The 22,475-nt window shown below is 36.4% G+C and overlaps 2 protein-coding genes across 5 annotated transcripts in view; both read left to right on the forward strand.

The window, feature by feature from the left end:
- LOC100248175 (uncharacterized) overlaps positions 1-15,831 on the forward strand; it is a 31,219-nt gene extending 15,388 nt beyond the window's left edge. For all 4 annotated transcript variants that reach the window (XM_003633515.4, XM_002277919.5, XM_010661096.3 and 1 more), the window contains exons 10-13: positions 6,277-6,349; positions 6,442-6,525; positions 7,670-7,750; positions 15,375-15,831. In XM_003633515.4, the coding sequence (XP_003633563.1) occupies positions 6,277-6,349; positions 6,442-6,525; positions 7,670-7,750; positions 15,375-15,545 (409 nt within the window). In that variant the 3' untranslated portion in view covers positions 15,546-15,831. The remainder of the gene's footprint in view (positions 1-6,276; positions 6,350-6,441; positions 6,526-7,669; positions 7,751-15,374) is intronic.
- Positions 15,832-17,758: 1,927 nt separating this feature from the next.
- Positions 17,759-18,525, forward strand: LOC100265352 (photosystem II 5 kDa protein, chloroplastic-like). The gene has a single exon (XM_002277873.5). The coding sequence runs from the start codon at positions 18,094-18,096 to the stop codon at positions 18,421-18,423; it is 330 nt and encodes a 109-aa protein (XP_002277909.1). The 5' UTR covers positions 17,759-18,093; the 3' UTR covers positions 18,424-18,525.
- The last annotated feature ends 3,950 nt before the right edge of the window (positions 18,526-22,475 follow it).

The following is a 22,475-nucleotide window of genomic DNA, read 5'->3' on the forward strand; positions in this document are numbered from 1 at the left end:
TCAATTTTCTCAGCCTTCTCAGCCTTTTCTTTCTCCTTTCTCTGGTTTGGCTCTTCGATACTCGAGTCCTTCTGTTCCTGATCTTCCCACTTCAGCCTTTTAGTCTCAGTTTTCTACGAAAAATTGAGTACTATCTGAAATTTTTTCAAAAAAAAATGGCGTTGGGGCTTTTTGTCTTGGGTCTGTTGGCAATCCTAATCGTGATGTTGCAGTGTCCCAGTTAGCTAGTTTGAATCTTTTGTCCAAGAATTTTAAATCTGTTAAGACCAAGCCCAACACGCCTAACCCGGGTATAGTTAGTCAGGGGGATGCAGAGTTACCCCCGATGGGTGGGTTCCAAATAGAAGGTCTCTCCCCCAGCAAAATGGCTAAAGTATGAGGGATTTTGATGGTTTTATAAGAGATTGTGAACTACTTGATCCCCCATTATGGAATGCCCCTTTTACTTGGTCAAATATGCAAGAGTCACCGGTGTGCAAGAGATTGGGTTGGTTTCTCTATTCAAATGAGTGAGAGCTTTCCTTTCGTCAAAGCCTTCAAGAAGTTCTTCCTAGATGGACATCGGATCACTGGCCGATTGTTTTGGATACCAATTTTTTCAAGTAGGGCCCAATATGTGGCTACAACATCCAAGTTTCAAAGAGCGCTTTAGTAGTTGGTGGAGAGAATTTGATGGAAATGGTTGGGAAGGTCACAAGTTCATGAGGAAGTTACAATTTGTTAAGGCAAAATTGAAAGTTTGGAATAAGAATACTTTTGGAATGTTAAAGGAAAGGAAAAAAACCATCTTGGATGAAATAGCTAACATTGATGTCATTGAATAAGAAGGGGTTCTCTTTTCTGATCTTTCTACTCAAAGAGTTGAAAGAAAAGGGGAGATAGAGGAATTAATTTTGAGGGAAGAAATTCATTGGAGACAAAAAGCTAAGGTGAAATGGGTTAAAGATGGGGATAACAATTCAAAGTTGTTTCACAAAGTGGCTAACGAGAGACGAAACAAGAACTTCATCAAGTTCTTGGAGAATGAAAGAGGTTTGGTGTTGGATAATTCCGAGAGCATCACAGAGGAGATATTACTATATTTCAAAAAGCTCTACTCGAGTCCTCCTGGAGAGTCTTGGAGAGTAAAATGCATTGATTGGTCCCCTATATTAGACGAGAGTGCTTCTAAGTTGGACTCCCATTTCTCCGAAGAAGAGATCTTTAATGCCATTTTTCAGTTAGATAGGGATAAGGCGCCAGGGCCTGATGGTTTTACCATTGCAGTGTTTCAGGATTGTTGGGATGTGATCAAGGATGACTTAGTAAGGGTGTTCTCAGAGTTTCACAATAGCGGGATTATTAATCAAAACACCAATGCCTCCTTCATAGTTCTTTTGCCCAAAAAGAGTCAGTCAAATAAGATTTCGGATTTTAGATCTATTAGCCTGATCACATGTCTCTATAAGGTAATAGCAGAAGTCCTGTCAGGGCGATTAAGAGGAGTACTACACGAGACTATACACTCTACTCAAGGTGCTTTTGTTCAAGGGAGACAAATTTTGAATGCAGTTCTTATAGCCAATGAGATAGTGGACGAGAAAAGGCGATCAAGGGAGGAAAGAGTTGTATTCAAAATAGACTTTGAAAAGACTTATGACCATCTGAAATGGGATTTTTTGGATCACGTGTTGGAGAAGAAAGGGTTTAGTTCTAAATGGAGGATTTGGATGAGAGGTTGTTTGTCTTCGGTCTCTTATGCTATTCTAGTGAATGGTAATGCTAAAGGATGGGTCAAGGCATCTAGAGGTTTAAGGCAAGGTGACCCTTTATCCCCTTTCTTGTTCACTATTGTTGCAGATGTGTTGAGTAGAATGATGTTGAAAGCTGAGGAAATAAGTGTGCTGGAGGGTTTCAGGGTAGGTAGAAATAGAATTAGGGTGTCCCATCTGCAATTCGCAGATGATACCATCTTTTTTGCTAACTATTACGCGGAAGAACTGCAAACTCTTAAGAGTTTATTGTTAGTGTTTGGGCAAATTTCTGGGCTTAAGGTCAATCTTGACAAGAGTAATCTTTTTGGCATCAACCTTGATCAGAATCATCTGTCTAGGTTAGCCTTGTTGCTTAAATGTAAGGCTTTTGATTGGCCTATACTATACCTGGGTCTTCCTTTAGGAGGGAATTCAATGGCTTGTGGATTATGGGATCTAGTGATTGAGAGAATCTCTAGGAGATTAGACGGGTGGAAAAAGACTTACTTATCTTTCGGTGGAAGGATAACTCTTGTCCAATCTTGCCTTTCCCACATTCCTAGCTACTTTCTTTCTCTGTTTAAGATTCTCGCCTCAGTGGGTGCAAAAATTGAGAGATTGCAAAGGGATTTTCTTTGGTCAGGGGTTGGGGAAGGTAAAAGAGATCATCTTGTTAGTTGGGATGCGGTGTGTAAGCCGAGGGTAAAAGGGGGTTTGGGGTTTGGGAAGATTCCTTTAAGGAATTGTGCTCTTTTAGGGAAGTGGTTGTGGAGGTTTCCTAGGGAGAGTACAACTCTGTGGCATCAGGTCATTCTAAGCATTTACGGGACACACTCAAATGGTTGGGATGCCAACACTTTAGTCAGATGGTCACATCGTTGTCTTGGAAGGCTATTGCACAAGTCTTTCAGGATTTTTCCAAGTATACTCGGTTTGTTGTAGGAGATGGGGAAATAATTCGTTTTTGGGAAGATTTGTGGTGGGGGGATTAGATCTTCAAAGTCCAATATCCAAGACTATTTAGAGTAGTCACAGATAAAAATATTTCTATATCTTCAATTCTCGGTTCTGTTCGCCCTTTCTCATGGAACTTTAATTTTCGTCGTTCCTGAGATAGAAGATTTAGAACGTCTCATGCGATCTCTTGATTGTATACATATATCCACTTCGGCTTCAGATGCAAGATCATGATCCATATTTTCTTCAGGATTGTTCATAGTCAAGTCTTTCTTTATAACCTTGTCCCAAATGCCTGATTTATCTCCACTTTTCCCTACTAAGTTTGTATGGAATTCTCAAGTACCCTTCAAAGTTAAGGCCTTTGCTTGGCTTGTGGCACACAAGAAGGTAAATACTAATGACTTGCTACAATTGAGGAGACCCCACAAAGCTCTTAGTCCTGACATTTGTAAGCTGTGCATGAAGCAAGGAGAATCTGTAGATCATCTTTTCCTACATTGTTCTGTGGCGTTGGGGTCGTGACACAGATTATTTCAGCTAGCCAAGATGGATTGGGTTCCTCTGAGAAACATTAGACATGATGTTCATCAACTATAAAGGTTTTGACAACTCCAAGAGAGGGATGGTTTTGTGGAAAAATGCGTGCATAGCTTTAATTTGGGTTGTGTGGCGGGAAAGAAATGTCAGGATATTTGAGGACAAAGCTAGGAATTTAGAGAATCTTTGGGATTCCATTCATTTCCTTCTCTTTGGGCTTTTTGTTCCACGGTTTTTAAGGGCATTCCCCTTAACAAGTTACAACTAGATTGGCTAGCAGTGTGTAGTTCCAACGGGACGGTCTAGTCAAGGGAGATTGTTTGTAGTTTTCATAGTGTAGTGTCTTGTTATCTTTTTGTGATGTTTAGTTTTATCTCTGGTGGGAGGATTCCTCATCTTTCTATTGTACTTCTTTTTCTATCAATATATACATGTGTTGTTTCCTATAAAAAAAAAAAGACCATCAAATCCCTTACTCCTAATTGGTGCATCTTATGTATGGGAAGTGGAGAGACGATTGACTATTTCTTTTTATATTGTTTGATAACTTTAGGGTTATGTGACATATAATTCGGAGAAGCTAAGATGGATTGGGTTTCGCTTAGGAGTATATGCGATATGATGATCATTTCATGTAAGGGTTTAGGGAGTTCCATTGGAGGCAAGACCCTTTGGCAAATCGCTTGTCTCACATTGGTTTAGATTGTGTGGTAAGAGGGAAATGCTAGAATCTTTGAGGATAAGTGAAGGGACCTTTGGGATGCTGTGGGATCTATGTTACTTCTATTTCTCTTTTTGGGCCTTATATTCTAATATTTTTAAAGACATTCCTCTCAATGTTATTCAACTCAATTGACATTTAGTGTGTAGATAAAAAGGGTTTGGACGATAATGAGAGGAGCTTAGTTCAGGTTTGAGGAGATGATATCCATGCATATTGTATGTGTCTAAACTATTTTGTATAGGTTTCCTTGTATAGTGGAGGAGTTTGGTTATAATTGATCGGTTTTTTTGTAATTGTGGGGAGGATTCTTGATCCTTCTCGTATACTTTTTATCTATTGATATATCCTTTGTTTTTGATAAAAATTATATGTTCTTTTTCATGTTGGTTGATTCGGGCTCTTGTAAACCATGCAAGGTTGGTTTTGCTAGATAGGATGTTTGAGAAAAGATTGCCATCTTAGACTAGTTAACGCAGAGTGGTTACACCTAAAGAGGAGTTAGCAAATCTTATTATTCTCTATCGTACAGTGGTGCTTTGGGACATAATATCCTCTATTTTGGCATATCTTTTGTCCTATTTTTTCTCATTCATGGTACCATTGTGGAAAGAAAAGTAAGGTTGTTTGGAGGTTTCTTCCAAGTTGTATATTTTGGTGTATCTTGAAGGAAAGAAATTAGAGAGTGGAGCAGCTAGTATTCCAACTGAATGACATTTTAGAGGTCATGGTTTTCTTGGTCTTTGTATTCTCCTGGGGAATCCCGTCCAAGGCTTTTGACTTTTTGGTTTTCCTTGTACTCTTCATTTTCTTCTCAAGGTGCTCATTTTCCTTGTATATATATTGTGTGCTGGCATTTAGCCCACTTTATGACATTTTAATATATTAACTACTTCTTTGTCTTGGGATCTCGTTTTCCAATGCAATTTAATTGATGTGGAGATTGTGGATATTGAAAGACTAATGACCTTACTTTGCTATGTTCATTTGACTCCTCCTACTCCAGATGCAAATGCTTGGGTACCGTCCTTTTCGGGAGTTTTCTCAGTAAAATCAGTTTTTTCAGCCTTATTCAATGTCTCAATTTTTTTCCTTTTTACCCAGCTAATGTCTTGTGAAAATCAAAGGTCCCTTCTAGGGTCAGAGCCTTTGCATGGTTAGTGGCACATAAGAAAGTGAATACCAATGACATACTACAATTGAGAAGACTTTTCAAAATCCTTAACCCTGATTGGTGCATCCTATGTAGGAGTAGAAAGACGATTGATCATCTCTTTTTGCATTGTCTGATTACTTTGGGATTGTGGCATAAGATATTTTCACAAGCTGGGATGGCGTGAGTTAAGCTAAATAGTATTTGTGATATGATGGTGATTTCTTTCAAGTGTTTTGGGAATTCTATTAGAGGCAAGACTTTTTGGAGGATCACGTGTTTCTCTTTGTTGTGGATTGTGTGGAGAGAAAGGAACGCTAAGATTTTTGAGGACACTTGGAAGACGCCAGAGTTGATGTGAGATTTGCTTCATTTCTATGTTTCTTTTTGGGCTTACTGTACAGACATTGTAAAACCTTATCCTTTGAGTGTAATTTGGCTTAGTTGTCTTTCGATATGTACACCTTAGGGTTGGGTCCACAGGGTTAGGAGTTGTTATAATTGTGTAGGCCTTTTGTACTTTTTGTATAGCCATTGTTGGTTAGTGGAGGTTTACTCAGTTCTTTTGATCAAGTTTGTACATCATGAGGAGGATTTCTCATCCTTCTCATGTTTCTATTCTCAATTCATAAATGTGTTTGTTTCTGGTTAAAAAAATATATATATTAGCTACTCTATAAGAAAAAAAGTCAATGATAAATTCTTGAGGTTCGTAGCAACTGCACAATGGACGGAGATGATCACTTACTTTGCTTATGCAATCTTGATAGGTGAGAATCAAACCCTAGTAACAAGATGATCTTCTGTCAGGAATTAATTTCTCATTGTTGTCCATATATAGAACTCCACCTTAGGGGTAGAATGAGAAGTGATCAAGGAGGGATCCTGTGTGTTTTAACTCATGACCTCCCACCAAACCAGACTTTGATACCATGTTGGACAACCAATTTTCTTGAAAGCTTAAGTTGTTATGACTAGGGCCATATATCATACTTTGCACCAACTTTGAAGTTTTGTTTTCCTCTTGAAGAGAAAAGACTTGCTTTTGAATTTTTTAGTTGTTTTTTCCTTAGATATTTTTTTTCGCCCTTGCTATTAAGCCCTCTTTCTTTGTTTATTCCCATTGGTTGATACTTGAAGACTTGACTGAAATTATTGTTCATTTTCAACAGCCCTTGGTATACTCTGGGCCATGTTGATTCTGCAGTTTATGGTGCACCAGTCAGTGACCTCTCACGCCGTCAGGTTCATTAGCAAACTTGGCTCTTTAATGCTTTTATTTGTTTCAACTTCTGTCCATTTTAACTCATATCTTATTATTCCAAGTTTTTCTATAGGTCCTTGAACAGTATCAGGTATATGGGGATTCTGTTTTGGAAAAATATGGACCTCATAGACCAAGTATTCGGGAAGTGGTTAAGGTAGAGATTCAATGACCTTATTCTCTTTGCTTTTAATTGAGTGCCATTCATTTATGTTACACAGCCAAATATCTTTCTCAATTTTTAACCTGTTTAGCAAGATCATCCTTCTGGCCTTACTTTAGTGTGGGTAAGTTGACCTGACAAATATAAGTTGCATTACCCAGTATTGATTTGTATTTGAGCTACTGTTGTTGTTCCTTCTGCTGCATGAATTCCTAGTAGAGGTTCTTTCCTCATGTGGTTAGATATTTGCATCTCCTAATTAAGGGAAGTGGTATTATTGCTTATGTATCATGTATAGGTTGCCTCATTTCATGCATGTTTTTGGTGGTCATCATTCAGGCACCTGGAAGAACCTCATTAATAAGTCCACGCACCAAAAGTTTAGCCCCTAAGATGTGTAAAAGTCAATGAGTCATTGATCTGAATCTGATTATTCATGAGAGCGCTCAACCATGCTTATGAAAGTTGGGTCCAATCTATGAGGACATCTTGTGCTTGAATTGAGCCTATACACACACACATATATATAAGGTGATCACACACTTGACTGGCACTTTGAAATTTCAGAAATTTAGGGAGTGTTTTAATTTATTTTATTTGTTCAATATTTGTGGCATGACTGGCTATTAGAGGCGAGCAGACTTACTTAAATGTTTTGTTTTGTTTTATTTTAAACATGGTTTAATTGTTTTGTTTATTTTAACATTATGCCTTCTATGTCTTCTATATGTTGCCTTGTGCAAACTTGGAATTTGTTCTCAGCTTGGAGCAGTGCTTGTGAACATGCATTTTATTTGTTTGTGTTTTATTTTATTTTTTTATGCAGTGTGGCCCTCACTTTTTCAGAACTTGTTCTCGGCAAGGATCTGATATTTTTGTAGGTTGGACTATTCATATTAGAACCCAATTTCATGATCGATGGATATTTGTTACCTTATGGAAATATGTTCAACTTTAAGCTTGGTCAATTTATTTTTTTATGATTCCATTTTTTATTACCTTTTCTGTTTGTTTGTGGCATAGAATTAAATTTATCAAGTCAAAGTTCAAAGAAATTTAGCAATTAGCAAGTGGAGTAATTTTCTTTTACCATAAAACTCTGATGCTATCATAATGCCTTTCTCCTTGTATGTTGCAGCCTTTACTTCATTTTTTCTATTCAGAGCCTGGAAATGGTCTATGGAAGCGCAAAGCTGATGCTGCTTTCTTCCATTGTAAGGTGTGTCAATTATTATAGTGCCATGTGTTATCTAGTCTTTAGAAGATTGGTTCTGCATGTCCTACTTTAATCTTGAGGAAGTTATCAATACAAATTTAAAGAAGTTTTGGCCATCTAACAAAACCTGTCAGACTGTTTGGTTTTCTGTGTATAGAAGATTGTTGGTACTTCTCATATTTTTTATTTTCTACTCTGATTTGGGAAACTGCATGAGTGTTTCTTTACAATAAAATTCAGAATGACTCTCATAAAATGAAGTGAGTGAAACCCATATCGTTCATTAGTGTTGTTTTTGGCTAAAGAGCATGATATTTATTGTGGGCCCATATCTTACAAGTTTAAGCTTTTAGGAAAATTGGTTATCCAACATGATATCAGAGTCTTGTTTAATGGGAGGTTATATGTTTGAGCCTCATTGCATAATATTTATTTCCCCAATTTATTAAGTTGGCATGTAAGCCCAAATGATGCTGATTGTGGTTATTTGCCTATGAGCTTGTGTCTCTAGGTGTGGGTATGAGGTCGTATGTGAGGGAGGGTGTTAAGAGTATGATATATATTGTGGGCCCAAGTCTTACAAGTTTAAACTTTTAGAGTATGATATATATTGTGGGCCCAAGTCTTACAAGTTTAAACTTTTAGGAAAATTGGTAGTTCAACATTTATTATTATCATTTTTTTGGGTAAGAAATGGGAATTCTTTGAATAGGAGAGGAAGATAAAAAGAGGATGAGATATGCATGCAACAAGTAGAAACAACAATTAAATAACAAAAGGCATCTATGCGTTGAAACAGTGAAGCTAGATCATAACTCCCCGTGAAGAGTTCTAGAGATCTAGTGTCCCTCTTTGCCTTCACTTTAGCCACCTGGTTGACTGATCTAACTCTCCAAACAAACAAATATACGATGTCTCTAGCAAGAGAATAAATCTTTCTCATCCTGTGAACAAGTTGTAAAGGTATTCTAGGATTAATTTCCTGTAAATGCTATATGTATTTGTTGTAAATTCCTCCATCAATACAAGAAATACAATTCCATGATTGTTCACATGGTATCAGAGCAAGGTTTCTATTAAAAGTCCTTTGTTCTTTGACCTTAATCGCCGTAACCAAGCACAGTCTTCTTTGCTGCAGCTTAAACAATTCTTGGTCTTCATTGTCGATATCGGCATAAAGCAATATAGCCTTCATTGCTGGTTCTCCCATGTTCTCTCTACTGTTATTTGGTTTCTCAATATGTCTGATATATCTAGTAATGTCCAAATCTCTCCCTTCTCGAATAATTCTGATCAAACGGTAACCCACTCTTCTACCAGTGAATACCCAAATCTCTAGATGTCATTCAGGCTTAATGACCGGAATCATCTGGTTTGGTCTTGACTTGTGGGGACATTTCTTAAAGGAAAAATGAAGCTAAGCCATTTAGTTGGACCTGCGCCAAGCCCAGAAGACCCGAAGTTTGCTGCATGGGATGAAGAGGATTCAATGATAATGCCTTAGCTTTGGAACTTAATGCAACTGGAGATTAGTGGGACTTGTATGTTTCTCACAGTGGTGAAGGAGATTTGGGAGGCCGCTAAGCAATCATACTCCATGGTACAAGATGCTGTTAGGATATATGAAATTAAAACAAAGATTTCATCCATAAAAAAAGGTGCTTTGTTTGTAATTGAGTACTATAATACCTTAAAAAGTTTGTGGCTTGAGTTGGATTATTATCAAAATTTCAAAATGAAATGTGGTGAAGATGCAACCATGCTACATAAGTTTGTTGGAAGGGAGAGAATTTTTTAATTTCTTGTTGGATTGAATGTTAAATATTTTTTGATAGGCAGGAGGATTAAATGTTGATTGTGGTCAAGTTAGAGTGTAGGTTCTTGGAAAAGGAAAACTTCCATCCCTCAGCGAAGTGCTCTCAATTGTAAGCGCAGAAGCTAGTAGGAGAATAATCATGTTAGAAGCCCCACTGAGTAATGGATTGACTCTTGTGTTATCAAGCCGAATACCAATCAGCCAACATCAATACATGCCATTTTGGATAAAATCACATTACGTCCCTCCTGTAATCTCCCCCCAATGCCCAGTTGACCAGGGTCTGCACAAGCAGTAAATTCAGCCAAGGCTATCAAAGGGAAGAGGAGACCAAGGACACTTAATATCCTTTTTTCCTTTGGTTAATCAAGCAAACATCTTTCAAATCCAATGATGTGAGAACATATTTTTCGCTGAATTGTTTTTGGGCTCCAAAGCTGGCTTTGAGAATCCTTGAGTTTTGCTTTCACTATAGCATCTGATCCAGCAAGTGGTCTACCATCTATAGAACTATGTCCCTCCTATTGAAATCGTCAAAATACATCATTAGTACACTAGCGATATTCTTACAGGTCACCACAAAGATTCTAGGCCAGAAAAGACTTCTACTGCTACTCACAAGCTAAGGGACAATACGTATTAAAAGTTTCTTAAGAAACAGTACAGGCTTCCTGCCTCAACACAGAAAAAAAAAAAAAAAATGCAATCAAAATGTAAAAATAGATTAATGCAAGTCTCATATGCCAGGATGCAACAGTTCCAGCCCCGTTCCCCTGAGAAAAATAGAGGCAAACTGACATTCATTATAGGAGAAAACTCCATGATCTGCACCAACAGGTATTCACCATCTCTCCCCTGAAGTTGACCTGTCCGTGTCTCTGTTGCCTAGAATTCTTCTTTCCATGCCTCCTTGAAAGGCTCTTCTGTTGTCTCCAGGCCTTATCCTCACATCTCCTGTGCCAGGTGTTTGGGGCCTCAACCTGATCTCCTTATTTCTCGAGTTGACAAGAGAATCAGACTGAGAAGGCAGTCTTTCAGAAATGATAGCTCCTCTGAATGCTCCTGAACCTGGCTTTTCCATGACTTTCCTACCAAAACGAACTTTGTCATCTAAATCACAGTTGAGCTGCTCTAAGTTCCTTTCTTTGGAAAGTATTAAATCCTGTAAACTGATTTGATCTTCACCAGACCCTTTCATTGATTGCCTTTTTTCTGATTCTTTTTGAAGTTCCCTCTTTAGATCCCATATTTCTTCTCTTAAATTTTTTTCCTCCTCGGTTTCAGGCCTTTCAACACCTCGATGTTCCAATTCCTTATCCATCTTCCTCCAGTCCTTACCACGCTCTTCAAGTAAAACTTCTCGGGGCTTGGCATCTCCAAAAGGGTTCACCTTTGGCCGTGGCTTCACAGCCCCATCAGAGCCATGTGCTATGGGATCTTCAGACTGGCTAGATTGTGTACTTGAAGGCCTGGTCAGATAAGAACTCATCAGCCAACTTGTCTTCTTATACTCGATTTCTGAATCCAGCTTCTTCCAATCCACCCCCTTTTCAGCCAAAATTTCCTCTCTTGGCCTTGCATGACCAAATGGGTTTGGCCTGTTGCATCCTATCAGGTCATTGCTTATCACCTCTCTGCTTGGTGGATTCAAAATCAGTCGGGGTTGCTCATGACTGTCCTCACAAAAATCTTTTCTGGTCCAGTGATCTGGTTCCAGGAAAGAATCACGAAACCCTAGACTGAAGGTTGAAGATCTAGCAGGAAGTGGCTTTTTCCCAATTGCCCAATTATCAACCTCATCAGCCCTAGACCCACGTCCACTAGTACCACCACCAAGCCGATTGTACCAAGCATGTCGACCAGAATCAACTGAAGGTGAAGGGAAGTACTTCTTTGTTGTTGCCCACTTATCAACCTGATCAGCTCTTGAAGGTTGATTGAAATCCAAAGCCCTAGGAGATTGAACCCTACAATCACCATCAAATCCACCATACAATACCCGATTACCACCCCAAGAGTGGTTGATATCACCATCTCGATCTCTCATCTGACCTTGAGGAGCACCTGATAGCCGATACGATTGGAATCCACCACCAAGCTGACTGTGCTGCATTTCCTCGATGGACCTCTGCTTTGGTCCAGTTGGAAGCTGGATCATTTCGTCCTGCATCAAACCCTTGGACTCCATTGATGGATCTTGCTGCATATAATCACCCATTCTAAACTCGAACAAGGACATTTTCTTGGGCTTCATTTTGTTGGCTCCTTTCTGGCTTGGGAGTCTCTCAGACTCAGCAGCAGTGTTGGCTGCTGCTGTCTCTATCGCTGCTGCTGCCTGTTCCTGCTCTTCAGCTTCAGCTCTCTCTGCTTCTGCAGCCCAAGCACCAATTCCTCCCCAGGGTTTCGACATCTTGCCCAAACCAAAGATCTGAAAATGCAATGAAACAAAAATGAAGAAAACAATCTAAATGCTCTCAAAATTTTTTGCTTTCCCTTTTGCGTTTTTTGGAAACAACGGAGATAGGATTGCTTTAAATGGAGCCAGAGGCTTGAGTACAGTGCAGAAGAGAGGGTTACAGTTGTAACTGCAGTCTGTGGGAACTTTGCCAGAAAGGAACGGGGGTTGGTGGACCCAACGACTCTTCTTGTTCTGAATGTTAGTGGGCTTTTAGACGTGTCAATGAGTTATTGCATTTGTGCTTTATGAAATTGTTTTTATGCATGTGTTTAGCAAAGAAACAATAAAATTCTTTCCTTTTCAAATTGGGGGTAGTATAATAAAAATATTTGCATATTAAACTCGCATTAAACTTGGAAATCTTCGCCCCCTTGCCCATTCCAGTAAATGAATGAATAAATACCTTCCAACTAGTCATTTGAGCAACCTGCCATAGTTTTTATATTAGGATATATCTGCACCCATCATTAATAACACTTGAAATTTGATAAAATAAATAGGCGGGGTGGGTTATCTTGCGGAGGAAGAAAGGCTTGGCATTGGGCACCAACATGTTATAAGATGCTCTATTAAGTCCAATAAACGGTCCAGAGCTTTATGCACAAGAATAACAGGAAACAAAGAAGAGTGGGGTTTTAAACACAAAGCAGTAAGATAGGGAGGTATTTGAGGATAGGAGCATACACCTTTACAAAGGGCATAATTGTTTGGTGAAACTACAATGTAAGATTATTATGGGAAATATTCACCTCAAATGAAGTAATCTCATAAAGTGTTATTATTGAAAAGGTGTTCTCCACATTATGCACTAGCAGTTCCATAAGTTTTGAAATAACTAGTTGTAGTGGGAATAGAACTAGAAGAAGTGATTGAAGTGGAACATAAGAGACCATGAATTAGAGAAAGCAAAAACTTGAGGGAAATTTGAAGAACTCTCTTCATTCTTCATCTTCTGCATGACATGGTTTACTTGAAAGAGGTGTGATAGAAAAATATTTATGGGTGGAATCCTAAGGTAAAATCTGTAAGAAATAGTCCTGAGATCCTTTATTTTTATGGATGGTGGAGGTTATGTCAGGAAGGAGAATAGTTTTTTCTCTTTGATCATTTCTTTTGTTTTTGTTAAGCTACCTACTTGATCTAAGAGATTAAGAGGTTAGAAAGTCGAAAATGTATACAAAGTTAACACCTTCACATGTGACTCCATACTTGCTTGTGGAAAGAAAAATTAGCAGTTACATATTTTAGATATATAAATGGGGGAATAAACAGGAGAAACTCAAAGCTCAAATTCATTGTTAAGCTATCAATTTTCCGAAAAGGTTAAAATATTAGGAAACAGTTCCACAATGTGTACTGAACTAACTCCTTCCTTTACATGACATGGAAAGACAAATAGGCAATTATGAACTACTGATAAGTAGACGATGGAATAAACTGTAGGAGAGACTTGAACTCTAGACCTCTAGTTAACTAGTGCTTTGATTCAATGTTAAGCTATCTAAGGGCTTAGCTATTAGAAAATGGGCCTACAATATATAATAGACTAATAATCTTATTAGTAGTATGGTTAGTCTTTGTGATTAAGGTTTTCTTCTTTTTCCCTTTTTTTGTTCAATGAATTCTTGTATATTTCATGGGTCCATTTGGATGCACTCTCTTTTGGATTTGTTGAACACAATTGCTTAGTTCTTAGTAAAGAACATCTACCCATTCTTCATCCTTTTTACTTCGAAGAGCAATTGTTTTGTTGGATTGCAAAGTCCTGCTATTATTCTACATACCTTTTCAGCTCGTCGTTGAGAACTTTCTTGGTGATCAAACTATCTTAGTTGTTTATTTCAAGTGTTCAATTCCACAATAAATTGGTTTTGGTTGCCATTGCTACTCCAAATCCTTGGAAAGCTGCAATTTCTTAAAAATTTATCACTTCCTTTTAGGTTGTTCCTATAGTTGTTTGGAATTAATGACTTGATTTGGTATGATAATGCTAGACATTTTCTATGTAAAACATTATGTATCACTGTTGTGTATCTTATCTTAACTAGAACTTGTGTATGAATATGATGCGTGATTTGATGCACGATATGACCATACAACGACACATGCACCATTGACTATTTTTAATCATTTATAAGCAAAATTGAATTTGAAAAAATTTCCATTATAATTTAAAGTTGAATTTGAAAAAATCTCCATTAAAAAATTATATTACTTGTGTAGAAAATGTATTTAAGGTTAGAAATTGATGATAAAAGGGAGGGAGAGGTGAAATGATTCCACATGAAAAGGCTATACATTTGTTGTCAAAGGCACAAATAATGTTTGAAACTCAAGTAAATTTATTCTTGTAATGGATATTGCAAAATTGTTATCAGCTGATTTGGATCAACTAAGATATTGGAGGTGGTTAGTTGTAGGCTTTAAGGTTGTGTCAGGCCTAACGATAAACCTACAAAAAAGTAAGCTCATTAGATTGAAAATATCTCTTTCACGATGCAGGCCACTTCCCAAAGTGGTTGATCACTGAGTTCCACATTATTCTGGATTTAAATGATTGTCCTGTGATAACCACAAATAAGATGGCAGGAACTCACCCACCTTAAACCCAAAGACGGAAGGGCCTCTATCCCTGCCACCGCTCCTATAGGAATAAGCTTGCCCTTATTTGGATCAAACTTTGACCCAAAGGCAGCTGTAAAGCACAGGAGTGAGCACCTGAGGTACAGCAGATGCTCTCTACTGCATAAAGTAATGGGTTGCCAGCAAATAGCAATGCAAAATATCAAACCTTTGGTGGCTGGTGCTACCTTCTTCCCATCTGGAAGCCCTAAAATAAACTCCCTTGCACTGTGTTCAGGATCAAAGCACCCAGAGACTTCCATCACCAACACAATATGAGAAGTGGGAAAGTGTGACATGGGAACCATTCAAGAAGCGTGATGGTGCACCATTCACTAGGACTGAGCATCTAATTATAAAATGCTCCCTATATGTGTACTGCTTATTGTATAAGCAAAAGATTGGGGGCAAATCGTGTTGATAATGGTTAATGCACTAATCATATGCATGTGAGTGCTTGTGCCTTTTTTTTTTTTTCCTTGTCTGTGTTTGTTCTTTCTGAACCCAGAACTGGGATAGAATCAGAATGATCTTTTAAGGAGAATGTGGTGAATAAAGGTCTGGAGGAACAAGATAGCGTATTCAAGAAAATTTTGTGCTCTTTGCTGCTTACCTTAAAGGCAAAAATTTTACTACGTAGTGACTTTTATCTTCCCCTCTTTTCTTCCCACAAATTTTTGCCTATTCCTTATTAACACGCTTTGTTTGCGTTCATTTTTTATATCTTGTAGACAATCAAGTCCTTTCTTGAGGAGACTCTTGTAGCAATACCTGACTCTGTCTTGGATGCACCTGTTGCTAAGGCGCCATCTGGTCGTGAAGATCTTTTTGCTAATTTGAGCGATTTGCTGCCTCTTCCATATGAAACAAGTGAACAAGAACAAGAGGTACTATATGCTTAATTTGAAGATATATTTTAAATTGGTCGCTAACAAGCATCTCTCATTTTATCTCAAGTTAATGAACAATTTCTCCTATTTCTTGGTATATGGCCACATTGGTCTCTGTATAACAATGTATTCAAATACTCAAGTGGATGTTCTAATTTATTTCTTTGGTGCCCTCACTCTATGCAAATATTGGATGGGTGAGTACACTAACAATCGGAACTGCCAGGCCCTTGTGCTTGGGTTTGAAAGCATCGTATAGACCTCCTTTCATGCCAGGAAATATTACTGGCACATTCCATTTCTTTTGGAACATTACTGACCTGCTTGTTAAATTTGTGTGCCAAATTCTGTTGGTTTTAACATTGGAAATTTATCATCAGTGTCGGTTCTTAGATTTAGCAGATGGTTGTAAGCTATTCAACAGCCACGTTGAGAATTTTTTATCCAATCCAGCTTTAATGGAATGTCTAAAGAAGTTCCATGTTCAGACAGCTTGTAAGGAAGAATTAGATCGATCCAGGGCCAGTTTTTGCAGAAAAAAACAGCCTAGTTCCCTTCATCCATGGTAGTTACAATTTAATTATAATGAGTGTGGACTATTGAAATAGAGATTAGTCGGTATCGGTCAGTCGCTAGCCATTTCAACTTCTGTTAAGTGATTGATGTTGTGCAGAAGGTAGACTACTGATGATGCCGTATCCACCCAAGGTAAGTGATTCTTAGGAAACCCTCAAAGAGATCAGTAATACTGTGTCAAATATTTTGGTGGTTTTTCTATATTTGCCCTCAAACTTATTGTGAATTTTTTAGAACTGTTCTTATCTGGACTTGTAGAATTTAAGCATGGATGATGGTTTACTCTCTGATAAATATAAACCCTAAAACCTAAACTTCCAAATACCATGAGGCCTTGTAATGATCCTGAATGCCATTTTGGGTTGGGATTCAAGGTGATCACATATTCTCGGAAGTTCAGAAGTGTTTTCTAATGCTTGGAAGTGTTTTTTTATACAAAAGTGAGTGCGATCGGTAGTGGTTTTTTACTTGATTTGGGTTTGTTTGATGGTAAGTCTAGGAAGTGTTTTTATCCTAAAAAAACGTTTTTTTTTTTAAATTAGGTGTTTGATAAATTTTATGAAACACTTGTAGAGTGCGCTTGGGAGTGCTTTTAGAAAGTGTTTCTAGTATTTCTAATACTTGAATAATATAAATTTTCGAGTATTAGAAATATTAAAAGCGCTTCCTAGAATCACTATCAAATGGATTCTTAAAAATATGAAAATTCACTTGTAGGGTTGAAAAATCATTAAAAGTGATTTTTAAAAAAACATTTTCAATCAAAATATTTCTAGTAGAAGTGGTGTCATATGTATTTGAAGTGTTTTTAGTAAAAATGTTTTTCTTTTTTAAAAATCACTTATTTAGTGTTTCTCTTGAAAATACTATTAAGTGATTTTTCAAAAATTTGAAAGTATTTATTAAATTTTGTTGAACATTTAATTTTTTTTACAAAAATATTTTTTAGTCTAAAAGTGCTTTCTAGAATCATCACGCTGGTATTAAAGTAATTTTTGGATTAGTATTTGTTAGTTTTCATATATATAAAATTATTTATTTTTTGCGTCTTATTTTTAAAAATACTTTTAAAATGTTTTATATCAAACACTCTTCTATGAAAATGTGTTGTTAATGAAAGTGTTACAAGGTAGAAAGCTATTTTTGTAAGTATCACCAGGCGTGTATCAAAATCATATTGTTCTGTTTTGTTCACTTGAGATGAAATTTTACATTTACATTTCCATTTTTTTACCATGTGTTTCAATTCCATCTAAGCCATAGAACCATGATGAATATCACTTAGAGAAAGAATATCCAGAGCCTTAGGTAGCGTTTGGATCCACTTCATATTTTTTATTTTTAAAAATAATTTTTTTTAATGCAAAATATAAGAACTTTTATAGAAAGAAAGCTTAAAGTTACTTTGTGCTCTTAATTTTTTTTAAAAAATAAAAATAAAAATTTGAGAAAGTTAAAAAATTTCACTGAAATTTAAAATTTTAAAAAATGTTTCAATGAAAAAATATCAAATTTTTATTGTTTGATTTTAATGAAAAAATAAAAAAATAAAAAGAATTTTATCCATTTGAAATAGATGAAAGGAAGAAACAAGACTATTTATTATCCAATTCAAATTTATTTTCTTTCATCTTTTGTCATCACATCTACTAAGAATAATTCCATCCAACCAAAGAAAGGGATACGCTTTGTGGTTAGAATCAAGGACAAACTTGTCTGGATAAGTTTTCTCACCTCCCAAACACCCCCTCATTTTCCCACCACTAGTTTCTCACATGGATAAAGCACAACACATGGCAATCACACATTGGCCAACACCCAGCTTGGGATAAGATAATGAATCCATGAATCCTCCATTGGCCAATTGGCCCTCCCTTCTTTTCAAAACTTCCACATTCTTCACAATTTAACAACTTCAAACATCAACCAAAAAAACCTATCTGTCCAAGCTCAAAAAACAGTTGGCACCAAGAGCTCAGAAACAATGGCTTCAGTCACCATGACATCCTCCTTCCTTGGTGGTGCGTGCTTGGCCGACCGCTCTCCCGCGGCAGCCGCCAGGCGGAGGCTGGTGGTGGTCAACTCGGCCAGGGCGGCAGCCGCCGAGGGGGAGAAGGTGAAGCTGAACTATGATGCCAAGAAGGAGGCCAACAATGGGAGGAGGGAGCTGGTGTTTGCTGCTGCAGCTGCTGCTGTTTGCTCTGTTGCAGGCATTGCCATGGCGGGTGAGCCAAAACCCGGGACACCGGAGGCCAAGAAGATCTATGCTCCGATCTGTGTCACCATGCCGACAGCAAAGATCTGCCACAAGTGAGGATCATGTGTTTGTTTGTGGTTTTTCTTGATTGGTTGGAGTTGAACATCCTATTGTAGTATGTACTTGGAACCTTGAATTGTTAAGACCTTGTTTCATCTATTTTTCTAGCTTCTTTATCAGATCATTTGTAATTATATATCCTAAATTTAATACTAGAAAAAGACTTTAAAAAAAAGAAGGAAAAGAACAAAGAAGCCTTGAAAATGAAAATGAAGAATTATTTGCAGGTTTTTATGGGGTACTAGTGTGTCCAAGTTCAGTGACCCCCACCTTCAAGCAAAAGCCAAGAAATCCTATAAAGTGATGGAGAGAGTGAGAAATCCCAGTTATTTTCCTGGAAAATGTGATGTGGGTTGAGATGGAAAACCTTGGAATTGTGCTCAAATCCTCCATGTGAAGCTATTTGGGAAAATTAATGAATTTGGTTGGGAGTAATTGAAAGGAGGAAATTGTTGTATATGCATCAAATAAATTTCTGCAGGATGTGTGTGATATGAATTATTTGATGGGTTAATTTTATGATTTTGTTTCTAATTATGGAGGTTGATTTTAGGAGTAATTTTGAAAGAGCTTAGACATGAAATGTGCAATGATTTGTAAAGATATTTCAATCTTTTCACTAATGGGTAAGTTTTGTCCTCAAAAATTCATAATTCAGTGGATGCGAAGAGAGTTTTAACAAATACAAATATAGACTCTGCTTTGCATTTTTTATTTTTTATTTTGTTTTTTATGAAGCTTTTAAAAATTTTAAAAGGTAAAGCAGAAGGTGTTTTTTAGAATTGTTTTAAAAAATAAATTTTAAAATTTGTTCTATGATGTTTTATATGATGAAAGTCTATTCAGAAATTTAAAATGTTGTTAACTCATTTTCTATATTTTAAAAACAACTTTATATGTAGTATTTTTGTTTAAATAATATTTCTCATATTTACATAATTATTTTTTAAAACAACATTATAAAACCAAATGAAAATAATGTGCAGCAAGACGGGATGGTCGGCCATGAGGGTGGGTGAAAGAAGCCATGCTTGGCTGATGGAGGAATAGTGGAGTTGGTGGTGGCTTGCCAAGAAAGATAGAAACAGGAAGAAATAGAGAGGGAGGAGAGCCAGAAAAGAGGTTTCTCATTCATGGTAGGAACCGCATGTGGAATTTACATAGCTCAGAATTACAACGTCCCCAATATAAAGAAACTCGCGAACACTGCTATTTTCATGGCCAGGCACCTCGAAGAGAAGTATCGCAAGCCTAAGAAGAGAGATGACGAGTAATAGAATAAACCACATCGTTGCAGTCCAGGTTCTTCGTTTATTTATTTTTGGGTCTTATACGATTTTTTATATGATTTTGTACCTGAAAAAGGAATGATATAAATGAAATTTTCCGAGGGATTGGATTTTTATTGGATGGGTTTAATTTATATATATTCTGATCCGATTTATCTCTCTCGCGAGAAAATTGGGGTAAAGTGATAAAAATGTTTGAGGTAAGATTTTGGATTTGTGAGGGATTGATTTTAACTCAGATAGTCCAGATAGTTTGTTAGTTTGTGAATTGTGGGTATTTTCTTTCAATTTCTGTTATAGATGCTTGGTTGCCTGGAAAACTGGCAAGTGGAAAAATTTATTTGGAGTTTTGAGTTTTACGGTTTTCCTCAGTTTGATTCCCAAGAAAACTGAAAATAGTCTGACCAAAGAGAAAACATGATTTTTATTTTTCAATTCAACCAAATGGAGCTGATTGTTTTCATGTAAAAGTAAAAGGAAAACTTTTTGGGTTTCTAAGCAACCAGTAGTAGCATTTTTCTCATAAAGAATTTAACATCTGTTTGATTAATCTGGTTCAAGGTAAAACGACTGGATCAAAATTGGGTTCACTCCACATGTACCCCACCACGTACCCCATCTCTTCCACCTTTGCATGGCCCACAAGACCTTTTGCAAAATCCACCCTCTATCATGCTCCCTGTCGGCTTATCCCTATCCTCATACCCATTGAAGCTATCACACTCCTCACCCCTCACATTTCCAATAACCACCACAAGCATACACACTTATCTCATCTCTCTCTCTCTCTAAACCTCCTTTCATACCCATTTTTCTAATATACCCGTCACCACCCGTTTCTCTCTCTAAACTTATTCACACCCATCTCCTGCACCCAGCAGCCGCAAACCACCCATTTTCCATCTCAACCCATTCGGCTGCTCTATGATTGATGGACCTCATGGTGACATGGGTCTCACGACTCTTAAAAAAATAGGTTTTCGTTGAAGAAGCTCCATGTCATTCTATGGTATTTGGAGGACGCCCCAGCCCACGAGCAAGTACCTGCTGAAGCCTTTTTGTTTCCCGCTGATGGCATTGTTTAAACAAATTGGTGGATAAAAGTCAAAGACATGAGTTTTTTATATTATTTTTTATTCTCCATTAGTGGCACGGTTCTAGCAGGCTTCAAGGTGGTTTATTATTATTTTTTCTCTTTTTTCCCACGTGCCATCTTCTTAATTCCACTTTACATGTTAAAAACTTTTTTTTTTTTTTTAAGTCATGTTATTAAATAATTCTTTTAAAATCCCAACATTTCAGATTCATTCATTTATTTTTTATTTGTCTATTTATTTATTTATTATATTATTTAAGAATATATAAATATACGTATCCTTTCTAAAATAATATTGTAAAATGTGATTTTTAAATTTATTTTACGAAACTTCAAATCTAATATTCAATTTTCCAAAATTCCAATATTTTAAATTTAATTTTTTCAAAATTCAATTCTCGAAATAATTTTCTAGAACTCTAACTTTAAATTTAATTTTCCCAAAATTCAAATCTTCAGTTCCAATATTCCAAAAATTTCACTATTCACGTCATTCGTTAAAACATTATTTTATTATTATTATTATTCTATATTTATTTATTTATTTCTTTCAAAAATTCAAATCATTAAAATTTAATTCTTGAAAAATCTGACTATCGAATTTAATTTTCAATCTCAAATATTCCACTATTCACGTTCATTCGTTTAAATATTATTCTCATTATTATTATTATTATTATTTTATTCATTTATTTTACAAATTCTAATAATTAAAGTTCAATTTTTCAAAATTCCGTTTTCCGAATTTAATTTTCAATCTAAAAAATTTCACTATTCACACTCAGTTGTTTAATGATTATTTAAATAATTTCTCAAAATCTCAATCTCTAAATTCAATATTCCATCTCTAAAATTCTGTTTTTCGCAATTATTTACCTAATCTTTATTATTTCATCATTATTATTATTCCATTAATTTATTTATTCACTTATTTGTTTATTAAAATTTCGTCTTTAAATAATTCTTCAAAATTCCGATTCCCAAATTTAGTTATCTGAAATTCCAATTCTTTTCAATTTTAATTTCTAAAATTCTCATTGTTATATTTAATTTCTAAAAATCCAATTTTCAAATAATCTTTAAAACTCCAATTTTCAAATAAATTTCAAAAATCCAGTTTTCCCTCAAACAGTTTTAATTTCTATTTGGTGACGCATGTGATATGTTTTGTGCTCTTTATTATACACTGACCCCATTTTTATGATAGTGCATTGCTCGTTCGTAGCCCATGTATACATCCCTTCCCATTCTGGTAATTTTCTATGCATGTTTTGATTCCCATGTGTGCATGGTCAATTTGAGTATCCGTTGATTTTCTTATTGATCACCACGTCAGCTTCATCTTATTAGTAGAGATCCGACTTTAGGGACTTAGAGGGGTGCTACAGTCTTTACCGTACCTTCCCAATAAGTAACCTGACCCCCGAGCCCGATCTGGTTTTTCGTAGATCACTTTTTCCAAAAATAAAGAGTCACACTTAGGGTTTTCTTTCTTATTTTGTTTACCCTTTTAAAATAAAACAAAAATAAGTGGCGACTCCAAATCATTTTTCTTAATCAATAAAATCATTTTTCAAAATAAAAATTGAGTTCGCCATCGAATGGGAAACGCATGAGCCGAAATACGGGATCCACATGATGTTTTCCTAGTATTAAGTTATTGA

Source organism: Vitis vinifera, chromosome 13 (genome assembly GCF_030704535.1).
Source record: "Vitis vinifera cultivar Pinot Noir 40024 chromosome 13, ASM3070453v1".
Taxonomy (NCBI): Eukaryota; Viridiplantae; Streptophyta; class Magnoliopsida; order Vitales; family Vitaceae; genus Vitis; species Vitis vinifera.

What these genes read in the sequence shown, in the direction of transcription:
- LOC100265352 (XM_002277873.5), top strand. Translation starts at nt 18,094, where the DNA reads ATGGCTTCAGTCACCATGACATCCTCCTTCCTTGGTGGTGCGTGCTTG.